This window comes from Salvelinus sp. IW2-2015, linkage group LG28, assembly GCF_002910315.2.
Source record: "Salvelinus sp. IW2-2015 linkage group LG28, ASM291031v2, whole genome shotgun sequence".
Lineage (NCBI taxonomy): Eukaryota > Metazoa > Chordata > Actinopteri > Salmoniformes > Salmonidae > Salvelinus > Salvelinus sp. IW2-2015.
In genome coordinates this window covers 4,636,453-4,657,646 of record NC_036868.1, presented here as the reverse complement: position 1 = coordinate 4,657,646, position 21,194 = coordinate 4,636,453, and the positions used below count along the sequence as shown (strand labels likewise).

At 41.7% G+C, this 21,194-nt stretch overlaps 1 protein-coding gene across 3 annotated transcripts; it reads right to left on the bottom strand.

Annotated features, from left to right (window-relative positions):
• Nucleotides 1–1,218: 1,218 nt before the first annotated feature.
• Nucleotides 1,219–18,816, bottom strand: LOC111954641 (adenosine 3'-phospho 5'-phosphosulfate transporter 1-like). Of its 3 annotated transcripts, none has more exons than XM_023974513.2 (4): nucleotides 18,674–18,816; nucleotides 14,302–14,513; nucleotides 13,906–14,066; nucleotides 1,219–9,183 (listed from the first exon to the last, which is right to left on the bottom strand). In XM_023974513.2, the coding sequence occupies exons 1-4, from the start codon at nucleotides 18,688–18,690 to the stop codon at nucleotides 8,251–8,253; spliced, it is 1,323 nt and encodes a 440-aa protein (XP_023830281.1). In that variant the 5' UTR covers nucleotides 18,691–18,816; the 3' UTR covers nucleotides 1,219–8,250. The 3 variants fall into 3 exon arrangements, with proteins under 3 accessions (XP_023830281.1, XP_023830280.1, XP_023830282.1); XM_023974512.2 differs by lacking the exon at nucleotides 18,674–18,816 and adding an exon at nucleotides 15,960–16,174; XM_023974514.2 differs by lacking the exon at nucleotides 18,674–18,816 and adding an exon at nucleotides 15,960–16,174 and having other exon boundaries at nucleotides 14,323–14,513.
• Between the last annotated feature and the right edge of the window lie 2,378 nt (nucleotides 18,817–21,194).

Genomic DNA, 21,194 nt, shown 5'->3' with positions numbered 1-21,194 from the left:
TGGGTACATAGTGCCTTCAGAAAGTATTTGGACCCCGTGACTTTCAACARGTTACAGCCTTTCTAAAGTTGGATTAGATTGGGGTAGTGTAGATTTTCCTCAATSACAAAGCAGAAAGTTTAATTTATAAACTCACATTTACGTTAGTATTCAGACCCTTTACTCAGTACTTTGGCAGTGATTACAGCATTGACTCTTGGATATGACGCTACAAGCTTGGCACACCTGTATTTGAGGAGTTTCTCCTATTCTATGCAGATCCTCTCAATTTGGATGGGGAGCATTGTTGGACAACTATTTTCAGGTCTCTCCAGAGATGTTAAATCGAGTTCACATCCAGGCTCTGGCTGGGCCACTCAAGGACTTGGTACCCTTCCTCAGAGCTTTATGGACAATTCTTGTTTTTGCTCTGACGTGCGCTGTCAACTGTGGGACCATATATAGACAGGCGTGCCATTCCAAATCATGTCCAATCYATTGAATTTACCACAGGACTTCAATCAAGTTGTAGAAACAGGATGCACCTGAGCTCAATTTTGAGTCTCATAGCAAAGGGTCTGAATASTTATGTAAATAAGGTATTTCATTTTTAAWACATTTGTAAAAATTTCAACCTGTTTTCATTTTGTCATTATTGGGTATTGTGTGTAGATTGCTGAGAAAATGTATTTAATCKATTTTAGAATAAGGCCGTAACATAACAAAAATGCGTWAAAAGTCCAGGGGTCTGAATACTTTACAAAGGCACTGTAAATCAGTGGATGTAGCAACTGCAGATTGTCCCTTTAAGTTGGACCTTGCATAAAACTGTCTAGAATATAGGTTTTCAACTTGAACCATAATGGTAGTGGTTCGCACCCTGCTAATGTCTCCGTTGTCACTCAAGGCATTAACACACAAAGATATGTTGAGGTTACGAGTTATTCATACAATCAGTGAGAATCATGAAAAAGTCAGGGTGAATTCTTTGAAATCACATGGTTTGTAGTATATTGCAGAGGCCTAGTGAGGGGGTGGAGATAAATGTAGATTTGCAGTTTTCAGCTGTTGTATGGAGGAAATGTGTTAACTTGTGTGGGTGTCTTACTCACGTCTGACCCCTGGCCACTTCTCAGTCATTCTGATTCTGAAGGGTCTAACCAAGCGAGTGACAGAAACAATAGAAGACCCTCTGCTAGGCTACTATGAATATCAGTGGAGTGAAAAGAGAACGCAGTAGTAGATTAAAAGTTTAATGGACAGTACATACTGATGGGGAGGGACTTTTAGACAACGTTTCAATTTGCCTTCTCTTTTACTACTGCAACTAGAGATTTCACATGTAAAGATTTAACTCGTGACTTCTCTGCTTCAACAAATGACTTCCTGTGGAACTTGTTKTTCTAAAGATCTGTGGTTGTCTTCACACTCTTGGTGGTGACAAAATGTGTCCCCAAGTYGGTGATCATGTTCATTCTTGTACATTCACACTGTACCACACCTCCCTACATGATCTATAGAAATGATAAATCAAGATCTGATTAAAGAAATGTCATCATGGGGGTGATGAAGGTCAATTATGTRGGGCAATTGATGAGCACACTGTGGTTGATTCTGAATGGCGTGATTAAAATAAACTGCTCAAAGTAAAGTGTGAGATATTTGCTTTACAATAAATTGAAATAACAAGATGCAATATAAGGAGCACATCCTGCACCCCACAAGATTACAATTTGTCTTTGTCAATGTACACGGTATCGTCACTGCGGCTCTCTTGCACGATACCAGTGTTGTATTTAGGTTTCCATTACGTTTACGAGCCCTGAGAATGAGTAGACCTGACAGGATAGAGAATCTAAATAGAATAGCTTAAATCAGAGATTACTATCTTCAATATCTGAAGGGGGAAATATTTGTTTACGCACGCTGATAAGTTATCTAAAACATCACAGACAGGAAATTGATCAACCCTAAAGAAGCGGGTGGAATTCAGATGACATAACCGGAGAGGTGACCTAAAATAAACGACACAAGAACTGGACCCACCAACTAATAACCTTTACAGTTGGGTGGAAGGAGATGTAGAACATTACACACAGAGCATAACACTTCACATCTGTTTTGTTCCACTACTACAGTAAGCATTATCACTAGTTAACCCTTTCCTGCCACTCACAGTGAAAGCTTGTAGTGACTGGTTGGTTTCCCCAGGAGTGGGAAGGTTAACTGAGGGTTGGCTGAGGGTTGTGTGTGTAGCCTTTTGCTCCTTTACACCAGTGAAGAGGCATGGAGATGCTCACGTCACCACACACTGATCCGGACGGTTTGGGAGTAGGAGGTGTTGTAATGACAGCCCGGGGGGGGGGGGGGGGGGGGCTCCCCCCATATGGCTGTGTGTATATGTGTATGTCACACTGATAAAATAATGTGACAAATATCACACACTACCATAATAGCTTTAAATCAACAACACACACTAACAGCCAGCTTATAGAGAAGATCATCATTCTGTTCTCTGGTAATCTAGTTTACACACAATTACCACATTTTACTGACTCCTTGACGTAAACCAATACCCACCTATGAGAACTACACTGGATCAGGATAGCACCAAATTTTCCTTAGGTTATAATAGTTTAATATCAAGAGGRCATGACCTTTTAAAGGTCAATAATCAATATATGCAAGAGGAAATAATGTATCATTAGTGTAGTCAGCCCCCCCTAGGGCACAGTTACATCTCATAGCACCCTCTGACCTTTTCACACACAAAACAACCCATTCAAGGTGGAAATTACACATACATCCATTCCAAGTGTTAACTTCATGTATTTAAATTAATTTTAAATATTTTAATTATCTATCCAGCCTACTAGTTGAAATACTACAAAGGATAAAAACAGAAAGTACCGGTTACATTTAGTTCTACGCCAAAGCCCAAGACTGTCCAATCCATCCTTCACATTCCTGAGCGAGAACATCAACCCCCATCGCCATCCATTCAGGCCACATTAAAACATTCTCACACCAAAAAGCAGATAGCAACAGCGCAGCTCTCCTCAAAATAAGCACATCATTATAGACAGAAAAAAAATGTATGACTCCATCATAAGAAACATGTACTATATTCAACAACGCGCCATGTGTCCAAAGACAAATGTTTACATTGCGTTCTTCCCTAGGTGACTCCCCCAGGCAACATTGAAGGCTATGTAAAAACCATTGAATTATCTTGAATATGCCACGTCCCATGACCCATTCTATGACATTTGCTTTGTTCTAACTATAGTCTTTGTCTAGGCCGGATAGAGGTTGGGCAAACCGTCTGTTCAAACACCACCATAAGCCAACTGACATTTCAACAAAAGGTGTCAAGCTAATGTAAACAGAACATAAAAATCTAACATTTGTACAGCCTATACATAGGGCATTGATATTGTTTTGAGTCATATTCATCTCAAGTGTTGCAGCAAGAGCAGATTGGCTTCTGGACCATAGTTAATGATACAGTGCTGTATATTTGAATGTTTTATATTTGAACTTCATGAAGTGATTGCAATTTGACAAATCAACACCCTTCATTGACAGGGCCTGTACACACTACACCCTATGGGTGATTACTGACTATGGCTTGTTTGAATACAAATTCAAATTTTGATAATACCAGTACAACAGGTCCATGTCCAGTTCCAAATTATACACTGAGTGTACAAAACATTACAAACACCTGCTCTTTTCATGATGGATCGACCAGGTGAATCCAGGTGAAAGCTATGATCCCTTATTGATGATACTTGTTCAATCTTTTGAGGGCAAAYGTGGGGGGTGCAACTCAATATTAGGAAGGTGTTCTTAATGTTAGGTACACTCAGTGTACCAGTAAAAAGTTTGGACACACCTACTCAATCAAGGGTTTTTCTTTATTTGTTTCTATTTTCTACATTGTAGAATAATAGTGAGGACATCAAAACTATGAAATAATACATATGGAATCATGTGGTAACCAAAAAYGTGTTTGAAAAATCTCAAATATATTTAGATTTGTTTAAGTAGCCAACCGTTGCCTTGACAGCTTTGCACACTCTTGTCATTCTCTCAACCAGCTTCATGAAGTAGTCACCTGGAATGCATTTCAATTAAACAMGTGTGCCTTGTTAAAAGTTTTTMTTTTTTTTATGCACTTGAGCCAATCAGTTGTGACAAGGTAYGGGTGGTATACAGAAGACAGCCCTATTTGGTAAAAGACCAAGTCTATATTATGGCAAAAACAGCTCAAATAGGCAAAGGGAAACAACAGTCCATCATTACTTTAAGACATGAAGGTCAGTCAATCCGGAAAAGTTCAAGAACTTTGAAAGTTTCTTCAAGTGCAGCCGTAAATACCATCAAGCGCTATGATGAAACTGGCTTTCATGAGGACCGCCACAGGAAAGGAAGCCCCAGAGTTACCTCTGCTGAAGCGCATWAGTTCATTAGAGTTAACTGCACCTCAGATTGCAGCCCAAATAAATGCTTCACAGGGTTCAAGGAACAGACAGCTCAACAACTGTTCAGAGGAGACTGCATGAATCAGGCCTTCATGGTTGAATTGCTGCAAAMAAACCACTACTAAAAAGGACACCAATAAGAAGAGACTTGCTTGGGCCAAGAAACACGAGCAATGGACATAAGACCYGTGGAAATCTGTCCTGTGGTCTGATGAGTCCAAATTTGAGATTTTTGGTTCCAACCGCCGTGTCTTTGTGAGACGCAGAGTAGGTGYACGGATGATCGCCACATGAGGGGTTCGCACCACGAAGCATGGAGGAGGTAATGTGATGGTGCATTGAAGGTGACACTGTCAGTTATTTGTTTAGAATTCAAGGCACTATTAGCCAGCATGGCTACCACAGCATTCTGCAGCAATACGCCATCCAATCTGGTTTGCGCTTAGTGGGACTATCATTTGTTTTTCCACAGGACAATGACCCAAAACACACCTCCAGGCTGTGTAAGAGCTAGTTGACCAAGAAGGAAAGGGATGGAGTGCTGCACCACAATCACCCGYCCTCATCCCAATTGAGATGGTTTGGGATGAGTTGGACTGCAGAGTGAAGGGAAAGCAGCCAACAAGTGCTCAGCATATGTGGGAACTCCTTCATGACGGTTGGAAAATAATTCCACATGAAGAATTTAAAATCTATTTTGATTTGTTTAACACGTTTTTGGTTACTACATGATTCCATACACTACCGTTCAAAAGTTTGGGGTCACTTAGAAATTCCCTTGTTTTTGAAAGAAAATCAAATTTTTTGTCCATTAAAATAACATCAAATTGATCAGAAATACAAATAGTACCTGCAAAACACCAGTCTCAACGTCAACAGTGAAGAGGCGACTCCGGGATGCTGGCCTTCTAYGCAGAGTTCCTCTGTCCAGTGTCTGTGTTCTTTTGCCCATCATAAACTTTTATTTTTATTAGCCAGTCTGAGATATGGCTTTTTCTTTGCAACTCTGCCTAGAAGGCCATCCTCCCGGAGTCGCATCTTCACTGCTGACGTTGAGACTGGTATTTTGCGGGTACAGTTGAATGAAGCTGCCAGTTGAGGACTTGTGAGGCGTCTTTCTCAAACTAGATGCTAATATACTTGTCCTCTTGCTCAGTTGTGCACCGGGGCCTCCCACTCCTCTTTCTACTCTGGTTAGAGCCAGTTTGCGCTGTTCTGCCATCTTCAGTTTCTTGGCAATTTCACACATGGAATAGCCTTAATTTCTAAGAATAAGAGTAGACTGACAAGTTTCAGAAGAAAGTTCTTCGTTTCTGGCCATTTTGAGCCTGTAATCGAACCCGCTGATGCTCTAGATACTCAACTAGTCTAGTCTAAAGAAGGCCAATTGTATTGCTTCTTTAAWTCAGGACAACAGTTTCCAGCTGTGCTAACCCTTTTGCAATTGTGTTTTCTAATGATCAATTAGCCTTTTAAAATGATAAACTTGGATTAGCTAACACAACGTGCCATTGTAACACACGAATGATGGTTGCTGATAATAGGCCTCTGGATGCCTATGTAGATATTCCATTAAAAATCTGCCGTTTCCWSCTACAATAGTAATTTACAACATTAACAATGTCTACACTGTATTTCTGATCAATTTGATGTTATTTTAATGGCCAAACATTTTTTGCTTTTCTTTCAAAAACAAGTAAATATCTAAGTGACCACAAAGTTTTGAATGGTAATGTGTYTTATTTCATAGTTTAGATGTCTTCACTATTATTCTACAATGTAGAAAATAATACAAATGAAGTAAAACCCTTGAATGAGTAGGTGTGTCCAAACTTAACTGGTACTGTATATAAACATACAGTGTATCAATTAAATYATAATTAGTTTATATACATAGCGCTGATTCATTTGCCTGGCTAAGCCAACTGGAAGTCCTTCCCTCCCCATACACACTCCCTGGGTCAGCCAGGCCACTAAATTAATGCCACAATACTTTTAAAATACAGCATAAAGAWTTATGGCATTTATGCTAATCAAATATGTCATTATGGTTTGCTGAGTTGAATCCTAAACTAACAAAGCAGAGAGCAAATAATTGTGCAGGCTGAATGTTCCAAAAGCTGAAGTTTGAATAAATCCGTCTGGCTGCAACTCTTGCTGGCATTTGYCAGTAAATTGTCTTTTGCATGACCCAACGTTAGTGTGTCCTATTAAAAAAATAAGATGGGCATCTTGAATAAGCATCTGTTGACCTAACACACACACACTGGAAAGTATTCAGATCCCTTTTTCCACAGTCACGTTAGCCTTATTCTAAAATTGATGAAATAGATTTCTTTCCTCGTCAATCTACACACAATACCCTATAATTACAAAGCGAAAACAGGTTTTTAGAAATATTTGTATATTTATACAACTTTAAAAAACGAAATACCTTATTTACCTAAGTATTCATACCCTTTGCTATGAGACTCGAAATTGAGCAAAGGTGCATGAATGAACAGGGTCTGCAAACTTACATAAATGTAATATTTTGTTTAATTACATTTGCAAACAATTCTAAAAACCTGTTTTTGCTTTGACATTATGGTGGTATTGTGTGTAGATTGAGGACTGAAAAAAACCYATGTAATACATTTTAGAATAGGCAGTAATGTAACAAAATGTGGAAAAAGTCAAGTGGTCTGAATACTTTCTGTAGGCACTGTGTGTGTGACACACACAGTCCCAGTTCCATATTAAAATAGAACATTAACTGCTGCAAAGTTATTTTTGATGGTTTGCTGCACAATTATTCTTGTGATGCTGTGAGGAAAATGGTTTAGTTCTCTCTGTGGGGACACTATCAGTAACATTCCTTATCAGACATTCTCTGGGAAGCCACGAGGGACAAAAAACATCAACTTTCTATGATCTGTATTTTGACTTGAGATCTGGGTCTGCACAGCTCGAACGTCCGCGTAAATCCTTCCTTCATGTCAATGGTAGACTTCTGCGAAAACGTAAGTTAAGTGGGCAGATCTTAAGTCAGAACACTGCCCAAAGTGAATCTTCTTTATACAGAAGAAATAAAATATTCAAGCAGAATTACCTGATCATTGACTAGTAATGATCACAGAACATTTCTCTCATGCCATGTACAAAAKGTAGAACAATGCAATAATGACATCGTTTTTAAACAAAATTGAWAGAGTATCTAAACAGAGATGATCCCCTGCTCTGCTAACCACAATATCTCATGTTCTCTCACTGTCAAAMTAACTTTTCATAGAGGCCTTATAAACCACTTAATATGGTGCCATTCGCAATGTTACATTACCAAGAGCTGGAGTCTTGCAGTACACAGCTCATGTACTAGCGCTAACYCCAACCCTACACCTCAAAATGTCCAATTTATGTTCTGAGTGCTGCTCCAGAAGCATATCACGGAAACAGAAATCAAAAGGCGTCAGCCATTATCAGTTATTTACATTTCACATGCCAATGTGGTATGCTTTTGAGCTGGGTTTCAGATACACAAATGGACAAGCGACGGTTACCTTATAACTTAAAACGCCTGTGACTGCTGATTGCTTTAACCGAATGACCTCTGACAACAGCTCAGTTCGTGTCAAGTCAAACACCTTTAAAAAGGCATTAGAATCCCTTTCTGTACCCTTTCTATACAAAGTAGAAACCCATAAAATGAACACTTAAAAAAAGTCAAACTGGACACACAGACGAGAAAAAGCGCCACCGAAAACGTGGCTTTAGTTCATTTTCCAGTTCCCTCCAACTCCTCCTCCTAGACCTTCTGCACCTGTGGCTGCGGTACCTTGCGTCCCGCCTTCATGCGGCTGCGGGCGTAGACACGCAGGAAGAGGGCAAGGAAGACCACGGCCATGCCAAAGCCCCCCACCATGGTGACGGCGTGGCCGTACAGGAAGCAGGAGAGCAGGATGGCGATGGCCTGCCGCAGGGTCATGATGATGGTGAAGACGGCGGCGCCGAACTGCGCGATGGTGTAGAAGATGAAGAGCTGGCCGCACGCCGAGCACACCGACAGCAGCACAGCATGGAATGCGAACTCCGAGTGGCGCGTCATGAAGGCCAGCGAGTCGAAGAAGGCYCCCTGCTCCAGCAGCGAGCCCACGGTGAAGAGGCAGGAGAAGAGGTTGACGCCGAACATCATCTGCACAGATGACATCTTGTGCTTGAACAGGTTGTCCTGCCAGTTGGACGTGAAGCTGTCGAAGACGATGTAGCCACCCAAGATGACCACGCCGCTGAACGTTGTGACCGTAGATGGGTGCTTATCGGCTGTGCTCGTCAACAAGAACATGCTGACACCCAGAGAGATGAGTGCCGCCGTCAGGTACTCCCAGTACTCGTAGCTCTTGTGTGACACAATCTTGCCCATGAGCATGACAGGGATCACTTTAGAGGCCTTGGCCAGCACCTGGGTGGGGAAGCTGATGTACTTGAGGGCCTCGTACTGGCACCAGCTGCTGAGGACGTTGGAGAGCGAGGCAAATGAGTACTTGTACATGGGTGCGCCGTGGCGGGGCTGCTTGAACAGGACACACCACAGGCCTGACACGGTCAGTGCCAGGATACGGTTCATGAACACCAGGAACTGGGAGTCCTTGAAGTGTTCGCCCTCCTCCTCGGGGGTGGAAGCCCCGTACGAGCGAGTCATCACCCTCTCCTGTAGGACACCCCATGTCAGGTAGGACACCTGGAGAGACAACAGGATAACATAGAGAAGGAGACTAAACAATATGAAGTACATAAGATATGAATAAGTCAATATGTTTGCATTGCAGTTTAAATATATAGAATATACCCAATCAAATTCAATACAATTTATTTACAGTGCCTTCAGGAATTACACCCCTCGACTTTTTCCCCATTTTGTTAATACAGCRGGAATTTAAGTGATTCAATTGCGATTTTGTGTCACTGGCCTTTACACACACAATACCCAATAATATCAAAGCGGAATCATGTTTTTAGAAATGTGTGCATATTAATAAAAAGTTTAAATGTCTTGTGTCAAAAAGTATTTAACCCCTGTATTATGGCATAAAAATGTGAATTTTTGAATGACTACCTCATCTCTGTACCCCACACATACAGATAATTGTAAGAGCCCTCAGTCGAGCAGTGAATTTCTAACACAGATTCAACCACAAAGACCAGGGAGGTTTTCCAATGCCTCGCAAAGGGCACCTACTGGTAGACAAAAAAACAAAAAAAACAAATATRCCTATGAACATGAAGTTATTAAATACATTTTGGATGGTGTATCAATACACTCAGTCACTACAAAGATACAGGTGTCCTTCCCAACCCATTTGCCATAGAGCAAGTATTGGGGGTACGCCAAATAAAAATGTGATTCGCATTTACATTTTCTTCCTCACAAACAGTCCATTTATATTTTCCAACTGGTATATACACCCCCCCCCCCCTCTCCTGAGTAGCCTCATTTCATTGCCAAAAATAAAATTAAACCACCTAGTGTTCAGTGAAATAACAACACAATGTCAAATACAGGTAGCCTAGTCAAATAATTAACATCCAATCACATTAACCATTACTCTCTCGCAGGAATTCCACTAATGGTCCATATGTAGCCAAACGTAGCTGCTGCTCATTCCGTTTGCTCTACAATTGATAAAATGGTWAAAAAAAAAGTAAGGCCCACATCCATAGAGACACATACCAGCTCTACTGGTAATACTGCTACTATCAGCAGTACTACACCTTCACCTATCGACAACACAAGTTGTTCTGCTTCCACGTGCACATCCAATGCTAGCATCAGTAATTCTACATTTGTTGTAAGTCCAGCTAGCATGGACACTGACGGTTGTGAATCTGATGCAGCCGAAGAGCTACTGCCCCCTTACCCGGGAAAGCATCGAACAGACAGGGACATTTGACCATCAAAGAGGTGCAAATATGATGAGAACTACATTGATTTGGGGTTCACTTATATTGGGAGTAGTGCCTTTCCTCAGCCACAGTACTTTTATATATATAACGCACTCTCACAACTCAATGAAACTCTTGCGCACAGAGATTTAGAAACAAAACATGCCATTTTTGAAGAATAAGCCACGGGAGTTTTTGAGTGAGAATTAAGACGACTTTCGAGTAGTAAGACATGTATAAAGGCAACAGATACCATTAATAAGGGGCTACAAGCTTCTTATATGGTGAGCTACCGAGTAGCTAGGACAGGCAAGCCCCATACTATTGTGGAGAATTTGTCCTGCTGCCACAGATGTGGTTGGGACAATGCTGAGGGAAAAGGACAACAATAAAAAAACTGTACAGACAATGCCTTCATCAAACAACACTGTTTCACGACGCATCAGTGACATGGCAGGAGATGTTTTGAAACAACTACTGCTTCACATATAAGCCAGTGAATTATATGTGTTACAGCTGGATGAGTCAACAGACGTGGCGGGCCTGGCACAGTCCGTGTCACTAGCATGAACACTATATACAGGCACAGACTGTGTGTGTGGAAAATGATTTAAGACTGAGACTCTCTCCAATATAACCCAACATTGCAGAGTTATGTGCATCCTTTCAAGCACACACTTCTCATTAACCTGTGGTGAGTTATTCACAATTTTCCATGAACAAATAAGGTTTTATATGTAAGATGGTTAAATAAAGAGCAAAATTATTGATTATTATTATGTGCCCTGGTCCTATAAGAGCTTTTTGTCACTTCCCATGAGCCATGAGTTTTGTTGTGACAAAACTCACACTCATTCTTATGTTTAATAAATGTATCGTATAGCATGTGTGTGGCAGGCTTACAATGAAGGCAAAAAACAACATTTGAAAATGCGCTGACCCTGGACGCAGCTGGAGGTTGAATGTTTGAGGCGGTACGGGACTATAAAAAGTTTGGGAACCACTGCTAGAGGAAGGAAACTGCTCAGGGATTTCACCATGGGGCTAATGGTGACTTTAAAACAGTTAGAGTTTAAATGGCTGTTAGGAGAAAACTAAGGATGGATCAAGAACATTGTAGTTACGCCACAATACTAACCTAAATGACAGAGTGAAAAGGAAGCCTGTACAGAATAAATTTCAACATTTCAAAACATGCATCCTGTTTGCAATAAGGAACTAAAGTAAAACTGCAAAAAATGTGGCAAAGAAATTAACTTTTTTTGTACTGAATACAAAACATTATGTTTGGGGCAAATCCAACACATGACAGAGTACCACTCTTCATATTTTCAAGCATGGGGGTAGTTGCGTCATGTTATGTGCATGCTTGTCATCGGCAAAGACTAGGGAGTTTTGTAGCATAAAAAAAGAAGAAAAGAATACCTAGGTCAGTCTGCTTTCCAACATACACTGGGAGACAAATTCACCTTTCAGCAGGACAATAACCTAAAACAAAGCAAAATGTACACTGGAGTTACTTACCAAAACAACATTGAATGTTCGCGAGTGGCCTAGTTTCAATTTGGACTTAAAATAAAACATTTAATCGCCATGAAAACCTACGGCAAGACTTGAAAATGGATGTTTAGCAATGATCAACAACCAACTTGACAGAGCTTGAAGAATTAAAAATAATACTGTACAAATATTGTACAATCCAGGTGTGCAAAGATCTTAAAGCTGGCCGATCGAAGGGAGAGCGGTGCGGCAGGTGCCGCTTTTCCACCAGATGCTGTTATTTTATCTAAAAGATCAGGTATACACCGACCCCAGCTAAGTAGCTCTCGCAAACATTTAAAGTGCAATTATGCTTTTTATCTCCAGTACATTGCCACGATTGTCAGCTATGTACAGAATGTAGCTGCTCTACTGATAATCTCAGTGCGTCCTTGCTGGGATGACAATCTACAGTTCAGCGTCGTGTTCTTCTAAAACACATATTGATCTGGTGTTTAGTAATACACCAGAAAGCATGACTAAATCATTCTATATGGTTACTGGGCTGTCTGACCATAATGTGACACTCATAGCCAGAAAGCTTTCTAAGAACAGGTTTAACCTCACTACTGTTAGAAAGCCTGATCAGCTCAGAATACCTAAGGGTGAATTAAATGATTTTGATGCAATTAAGGGAATGAACTGTCCTATACAAATGTAGAAACTGACGGTCAGGTTTTTCTATTCACAATCCAGCCTACAATAAATGGTTTCCTAAAGAAAACCAAATCCAAACCTGGCTGGAAGAGAATTCTTCCTTGGCTAAATGGAGAAATTTGGAAACTGATGAAAGAATGAGATCATGCTCGAAAAACTGCCCTGAAGTCCAAATTAGAGCACGACAGATGTAGGTTTACCATGTTGAGAAATAAGGTGATGAAAGACATCACAGGCCAAGGAAAACTTTTTATTTTATTTTTTAAAATCAACATAATTGGTGAAGTTACGGAAAATTCTAAATTGATCTGGGAGAATCTAAAGAAGTTGACAGGGAAAGACAATAGTGACACTGCAAAAACAGGCTCTAAAAGTGCTTGATAGACATCATCACTGTTACATCTTCAGAAAGCATGAGTTCCTGAGCTTGTATTCAAGATCCTAAATGGTCTGGCACCCCCCTGCCATGAGAGGTGACTGTATAGTTCCCTTAAGGAATAGCACCTTTAGTCAAACTGCTTTCTCTATGAGAGCTTCCCATGTCTGGAACACTGCCATCAGACACACAACTGCACCACCTATCGCATCTTCACAAAAAACAAAGTCATGGCTAAAGGGCATTCAGACTTGGGAACATAATCCCTAGCTGTGTATTACTGCTTTCCATGTTATCTGTAGCTTGTGAGGTGTGGAAACACTGTTGCTTTTATACATTTTGTTTTGTTGCGCTGTTTGTCTGCGTGCTACTTGTCCTATGTTGCTCTGTCTGTCTGCGTGCTACTTGTCCTATGTTGCTCTGTGTCTGCTGCGTGTTGCTTGTCCTATGTTGCTCTCTCTGTCTGCTACGTGTTGCTCGTCCTATGTTGCTCTGCATGTGCTCACTGCTCATTGTTTTTCTGTATTGTTATTGTAATAGTTTTTAATAACATGCCCAGGGACTGCGGTTGAATATTAGCCGGCTGGCTAAAACCGACACTTTTACTAAAAGGTTGATTAAATGTGCACTGTCGCTGTAAAAATAAACTCAATAAAGTAAAGAGACTTACACAGAAAGAGTCAAAACTGTAATCGCTGCCAAAGGTGATCCTACAAAGTACTGACTCAGGGGTGTGAATACTTACATAAATTAGAATTCTGTATTTAATTTTTCAATAAATTAGCATGTTTTAACTTTGTCATTATTTGGTAACGTAAAAAAAWATATTTAATACATTTTTGAATTCAGGCTGTAACACAACCAAATGTGGAATAGGTCAAGGGGTATGAATACATTCTGAAGGTGCTGTATACAGCTATTTTAACTACATGTCACAAAGTGCTCTACCTGAAGTCCTGCAGCGCAGAAGACTAACTTGAAGGCTTGTCTGGCCGACGAGCCTGAGTCCGCGTCATTTCTGGGAGCTAGCGACACGTCGTCTAGGAGACCTGTCTTCGATTCACTTCCAAACACACAGGCCTTTATGACAGGATAGCAAATGCCTCGGCCTGGGAGGAGGGGAATAAACAAGGTCCAGAACACATCAACCATTCACTGATCCATCAAATTCAACATACTGATCATGTTATGTCAACAGAGAGAACATGGGATTTGCAACTTGAAGGACACTAAGTCATACCGGATAGATAGGTAGGTGTTAGTCATGTGGAGAAAAGGTGTAGGCCTATGTGTGTGTGGGTCTGCGTGTATGCCAGCGTATAAGTGCAACGTGTGTGTAATCACCAGTTTGTAGATCATCCACACCTGTTTGAAGGTAGTTGATCCTCTTCAAGTAGGTGATGAGCAAGTAGCCTGGGATGATGATGGTGGTGTAGCCCAGCACGTTGAGGAAGAAGCGGAACAGCCACACGTCATGCCAGTCCTGCAGCAGCGACGACGACTCTTCGTTCGCCGCCAGCGAAGATGGGAGGATCAGAACCAGGCCAAGCCAAAGCCTTCAGCGCGCGCACACACACACACACACACACACACACACACACACACACACACACACACACACACACACACACACACACACACTAGGATTAGTACCAGAGACATGGCAGGTAAGTTATGTAGTAGACTGATTAACTATAATAAAGCAGTTATAGCCATTGAAGCAGCATGTTTTTCCCACATTTTTAGAATGATGGATTGAAATACTGCAGACTCATCTCTGATGAGATATCCAGACTTTGATTCATATTGGAAGGTGGGACACACTGTCATTTAAAGCACAAAACACATAACACCCATTGAGTCAAGAGAAGAGACCATAGCTTTTCATACAACAGCTCCCTACTGGTCGAGGTGGCAAGACCAGTTTCCACCTGTCATGTTCACTAATCCTGTACACTAGCATCCTTTTCCACAATACACACAGGATGGGTGTAGGTAGGTTAGTAGTATGTGTGTGTGTGTGGGGGGGGGGGTTGTAACCTAATCAGGCTGTGTGAAAGGTGTGTTCCCAGCCTGCCTGGATACTTCTCTGCTTGACACAGACAGAGGCTCTTTGTGTGCACCTCTACCCCAGGCCAGGCCACTGCAGCTTCTCCCTGTGCAACCTGGGCTGTGAACAAGCAGCTCACTATATGCAGGAATGCAGTCCTCTCTGCACTTTAACCAACCAACCTGCAGGCCGAAGCCATTCACATCAGGGCAGAGACTTAAAAATGGCCACATTTAGGCTACCTGAAGGGACAGTAGGCCAAATCGTGCCACAGTTGCCAGGATTTAATCTACTTATCACATGGTTCATATTTGACTGTTACACAATTGTAAATAGGGCCTTGTTGCTTTTATATATAGTAGGTACTCTGCAACAGTTAGCATAATTATTGTAATGGTTAGAATACACACTTGTATGACTTGAGACTAGGATGTCAGCCTGGACCAATAAACGCCTTGGCGTTTACATGTTGTTTTTCACAAACCTGACAGGGATGGACTACATTACACAGACTTGTCCTAGAAAAGCTGAACTGTCRCCATTGTAATAATATACAGTAACAGCAACCACATACGACTATCTACACAACCCAAAGGAATGAACTAAAAGCTGAAACGTGTGAACAGTTACATGACTATACCTACATCATGTCAATGGCCACAGCAAGGGTCTTTATTCTGCATTTATTCATTTGGACCTAAGTAACTAGTTAAACTGTTGTCATAACAGCTAACGTTAGCTCTAGAAGCTAAGTACAATGTTGCAATCTTCCTGAAAACAAAACATAACGTCGCGTGCACAGTCTGACTGTTGTTTACAAGGGCACGCTCACATMGACAACTAGCAGTTTGCTGTGTCAAATCAACAAAATAATGCTTTACGTTGGGTTTAAATTGAATGCATTTTCAAAGGAAAATTAAGAGGCGACCGCATCAGCACAATGTGTTCCTACCTCCATGAAAAAGATGGCATTTTCCTCCCACTAACACCTGGCGTAGCGAACACGCCGAACAACTTAACCGCTTTCGCTGCAATGAAGCATGTAGCGACGCAAATCAACTGTTGGAATCGTTATTATAAAGCAATTTCGCCCCTGAGCTAACTGTTTTCTTTTTCAGTGCCTTTACAACTTATCAATTGCCTATGTGTTCACTTCAAGAAAGAACCCCCCCCCTTCAGTGGAAAATTAGGTTGTAGTCCTCTTTTGCGACATTGCCACCTGTAGGGCTGGATGAATACATTCACGAATCCACTGCACTGTAGTACAGCACAACTATTGTGCACAGCACAGTACTGTAAGTATCGCTACAATATGTACAGTAGTTTAAATTAAACAAGAAAGTCAATCAGAAATGAAACCTTGGAAGAATTTAGTTGATTCACAACAACAMAATACATGTCTGTCACCCGATAATGTAATAGAAACAATATTATCAACATAGTTTTTCCAAAGCATGAACAATTTATAATGAGGAGTTTTCATTTATCCACACTGAAAACCAAAAGTTTGTAAAGATGCATGTCCCTCACAAAAAAGGGAGCTAGAACAGCCAGCACGTTTCTCAGCACACCAGCAAGCAAATGCTGTTCTCTTGACAATGAGGAAGTGTTGCTGTCCAAAAACACAGACATGCCTGTCATTGAATAAGCCCATGCCATGATTAGATAATTTTGCATACACACAAAAAGCTTATTTCTRTCAAATTTTGTGCACAAATTTGTTTACTTCCCTGTTAGTGAGCATTTCTCCTTTGCCAAGATAATCCGTCCACCTGACAGGTGTGGCATATCAAGAAACAGATAAAACAGCATGATCYTTACACAGGTGCACCTTGTGCTGGGGACAATAAAAAGCCATTCTAAAATGTGCAGTTTTGTAACACAACGCAAAGCCACAGATGTCTCAAGTTTTGAGGGAGTGTGCAACTGGCATGCTGACTGCAGGAATGTCCACCAGAGCTGTTGCCAGAGAATTGAATGTTCATTTCTCTACCACCTCTACCATTTCTCTCTACTTTCTCTACCACCTCCAACATAATTTTGTAGAATTTGGCATTACTTCCAACCGGCCTCACAACTGCAGACCGTGTGTAACCACGCCAGCCCTGGACCTCCACTTCCGGCTTCTTCACCTGCAGGATCGTCTGAGARCAGCCACCRGGACAYCTGATGTAACTGAGGAGTATTTATGTCTGTAATAAAGCCCTTTTGTTGAGAAAAAKTKATTCTGATTGGCTGGGCCTGGCTCCCCAGTGGGTGGGCCTATGCCCTCCCAGGCCGACCCATGGCTTATCAGTGATGTCTGTTGTACTGTTGTGCTGGGTACAGTATGTGCTGCACACTGTCAGTGCAGTACACATGCTGCGTAGCATGCTACACAATGGCCTTTTCCGACGGCTATCATCTTATTAGCCAAGGATGGCCTTATGAGACTATTACCTTATTAGAAAAGAGGAMGTGCAAATACTGTATCTGCTCAAGATTGCTGATTTTAAATGCCACACCACCAACCACAGAGGAAGTGCCTACCTACCTGCCCATCATGATCCCTTCTCATGCATGCTTTCATGCAGTGTTGGGGTGGTTGGGTAGAGAGGAAGTAGCCTTAACKAGGGGTTGTAGGTGTCATAAAGTAGGAGTGCTGATCTAGGATCAGTTCAGCCTTTTAGATCATAATGTATGAGATTATATGGACAAGTGGGACCAGGGCCCATATCCACAAAGGATCTCAGAGTAGGAGTGCAGGTTTAGGTTCTACCAAGTCCCATCTGTCCATGTAATCTTATTCATTATGATCTAAAAGGCTAAACTGATCCTAGATCAGCACTCCTCCTCTGATATGCTTTGTGGATAGTGCCCTGATCCTAGGTCAAATGAAATCAAGCTGTATTTATACAGCACATTTAAGACATGGAATGCAAAGCAATGTGCTTTACAGGACAAAAAATGATTAAAAAAACAATGAAAATAAAATATGAAAAGATTAGAGCTCAAAAGATTAATACATTCAATACAGACAGGCCTTGGAGTCAGTCTCTTTGTCAACATGAATATTAACATCACCGAACACAATGATTTTATCATAGTTCTCAAGGACAATAGACAATACTTCAGAGAAATCAGTAAAGAAAGTGGGGCAGTGCTTAGGTGGCCTATACAGGGATATAGCCAGCACTGGTGGCTGACATTTAAACAGTGTAGCAAGATGCTCAAAAGACCCAAAGTCGCCAAACGAAATGTCCTTACAACTGAGAGCATTAGTAAAAATAGAAGCTGTCCCCCCACCCTTTTCCCTTTTCTGATAGAGTATGAAAAGCTGTAGTCTGGGGGGGAGGTTTCAATAAGAGCGGCACTACAGTCTGACTACACAGTCATGTTTCAGTGAAAAACATGCAATCAACTTTGCGCTCAGTAATGAGGTCATTCATGAGAAAGGTTTTACTGGTGATTGTTCTAACATTTAAAACCTCCATATTCAATGAGTGGGTCACTCTGCCCCTGGGGCATCTGCKTCGAGGTAAACCAATGGAATAACAACCAAATTAAATTATTAACATTACAACCACGTTTTCGGACAGTCTCAAATCTATCAGAATGGTAGGAGATYAKAGTTTGTATAAACTCACTAGAATGCAGAGTTAAAGGAACATTAATTAGGTTACTCACAACAACCATAGTTCCATATCTACAGGAGTTGATATGTTTCCAAGTTCTCTGTTGCTTATTCTGACAGGGAGGACTGGAGCACTACCAGACCCTGTCCGTCAGTCTCTAAAACAGTTTGATGTTGCTGGAAATAATCTTGGTCAGCACTCCTAGTCTGAGATGCTTGATACATACAGCCCCGGAGTCTTACATCTGCTTCTTGTCACAGGACACAAAAGCAGCCAGGTGTGTCTACTGACAATAAAGTCATTTTAGGGAATTCGTTCACTCAAAAGGGCGTCGGCCATTAGGTTCACAACATTGTGTCCTGGTTGTGGCAAATAAAGATTTGTTTGTTCAGTTACAGTGTTGAGAAAKTCTAATTTGCACAACCCCTGCCAAAACAGTGGATTCCTAATCATCCGGAAAAACAAACTAGACTAGTTTATCTGGCTTATATTTGAGTATTAACAAGTTGTCAAAGAATAAATCAGATAAATGCCAAAATAAAGCCTCAAATAAGTTCCTCCCCACRGTGCACACTGGTTGAAACAGCGTTGTTTCCATTTCAATGAAATGACATTGAACCAATGTGGAATAGACGTTGTCTGTGCCCAGAGGGTAAAATGCTTGTGAAAGAAAATATGCCAACATGCAAATAGAAGATTAAACATTCCCAATCAACAAAGACAATAAATGAATCCCTCACCTCATTGAAAGGCTTCTTTATTCTTGGGCCCAGTCTTGCCTTAGGCCTGTGCCTGAATATTAATTACGGGCAGCCTGTCAGAGTACACGGAGAACAGGTAAGTTATCCGGCTGAGTGGAATTTCCAGACTCATTGTATAAAGGGAAGAACCCAGCAACAACAATAAATAGGATTTACCAAAAGCAGCAGACAGGAAACTGAGAAATAAGGGGGTTTGCAGTTATCAAGGAGGCTTTGTTCTCCCGAGTCAGCATCCCACAATGTTTACAAAAATTTATTGGATGGATTTGCAGTACAAGCTGAGTCAGAAATAGCCTGCAAGAATGGCTCTATCAACAAAACATCTATTCGACCTCTAGTCTATATTAATGACATACAGTGCATTCGGAAAGTAGAACCGGGCTCCGGGCAGCCGAGCGGAAATGGAGGAAAACTCGCCTCCCTGCGGACCTGGCATCCTTTCACTCCCTCCTCTCTACATTCTCCTCTTCTGTCTCTGCTGCTAAAGCCACTTTCTACCACTCTAAATTCCAAGCATCTGCCTCTAACCCTAGGAAGCTCTTTGCCACCTTCTCCTCCCTCCTGAATCCTCCTCCCCCTCCCCCCCAAATGGATAAATACATTTTTTCCTCATCAATCTACACACAATACCCCATGATGACAAGGCGAAAACAGGATTTGAAAAATGTTTGGAATATGTATTAAAAAATGAAAAACAGAAATACCTTATTTACATAATTATTCAGACCCTTTACCATGAGACTCGAAATTGAGCTCAGGAGCATTCTGTCTCCATTGATCATCCTTGAGATGTTTCTACAACTTGATTGGAGTCAACCTGTGGTAAATTCAATTGATTGGACATGATTTGGTAAGGCTCACACCTGTCTATACAAGATCCCCAAGTTGACAGTGCATGTCCAAAGCAAAAGCCATGAGGTCGAAAATTGTCCTTAGAGCTCCGAGACAGGATTGTGTCGAGGCACAGGTCTGGGAAGGATAGCAAAATTGCTGCAGCATTGAAGGTCCCAAGAACACAGCGACCTCCATCATTCTTAAATGGAAGAAATTTGGAACCACCAAGACTCTTCCTAGGGCTGTCCACCAGGCAAACTAAGCAATCGGGGGCGTAGGGCCTTGGTCAGGGAGGTGACCAGAACCCGATGGTCACTCTGACAGAGCTCCAGAGTTCTCTGTGGAGATGGGAGAACATTCCAGAAGGACAAACCATCTCTGCAAGCACTCCACCAATCAGGCCTTTATGGTAGAGTGACCAGACTGAAGCCACTCCTCAGTAAAAGGCACATGCCAGCCCACTTGGAGTAGCCAAAGGCATCTAAAGACAAAAAACAAGATTCTCTGTTTGATGAATCAAGACTGAACACTTTGGCCTGAATGCTAAGAGTCACGTCTGGAGGAACCCTGACACCCTCCTATGGTGAAGCATGGTGGTGACAGCACCATGCTGTGGGGATGTTTTTGAGCGGCAGGGACTGGGAGAACTAGTCAGGATCGAGGGAAAGATGAACGGAGCAAAGTACAGAGAGATCTTGATGAAAACCTGCTCCAGAGCCGCTCAGGACCTCAGACTGGGGCGAAGGTTCACCTTCCAACAGGTCAAAGACCCTAAGCACACAGCCAAGACAACGCAGGAGTGGCTTCCGGAACAAGTCTCTGAATGTCCTTGAGTGGCCCAGCCAGAGCCCGGACTTGAACCCGATTGAACATCTCTGGAGAGACTTGAAAAGAGCTGTGCAGCGACACTTCCCATCCAACCTGACAGAGAGATGGGAGAAACTCCCCAAATACAGGTGTGCCAAGCTTGTAGCGTTA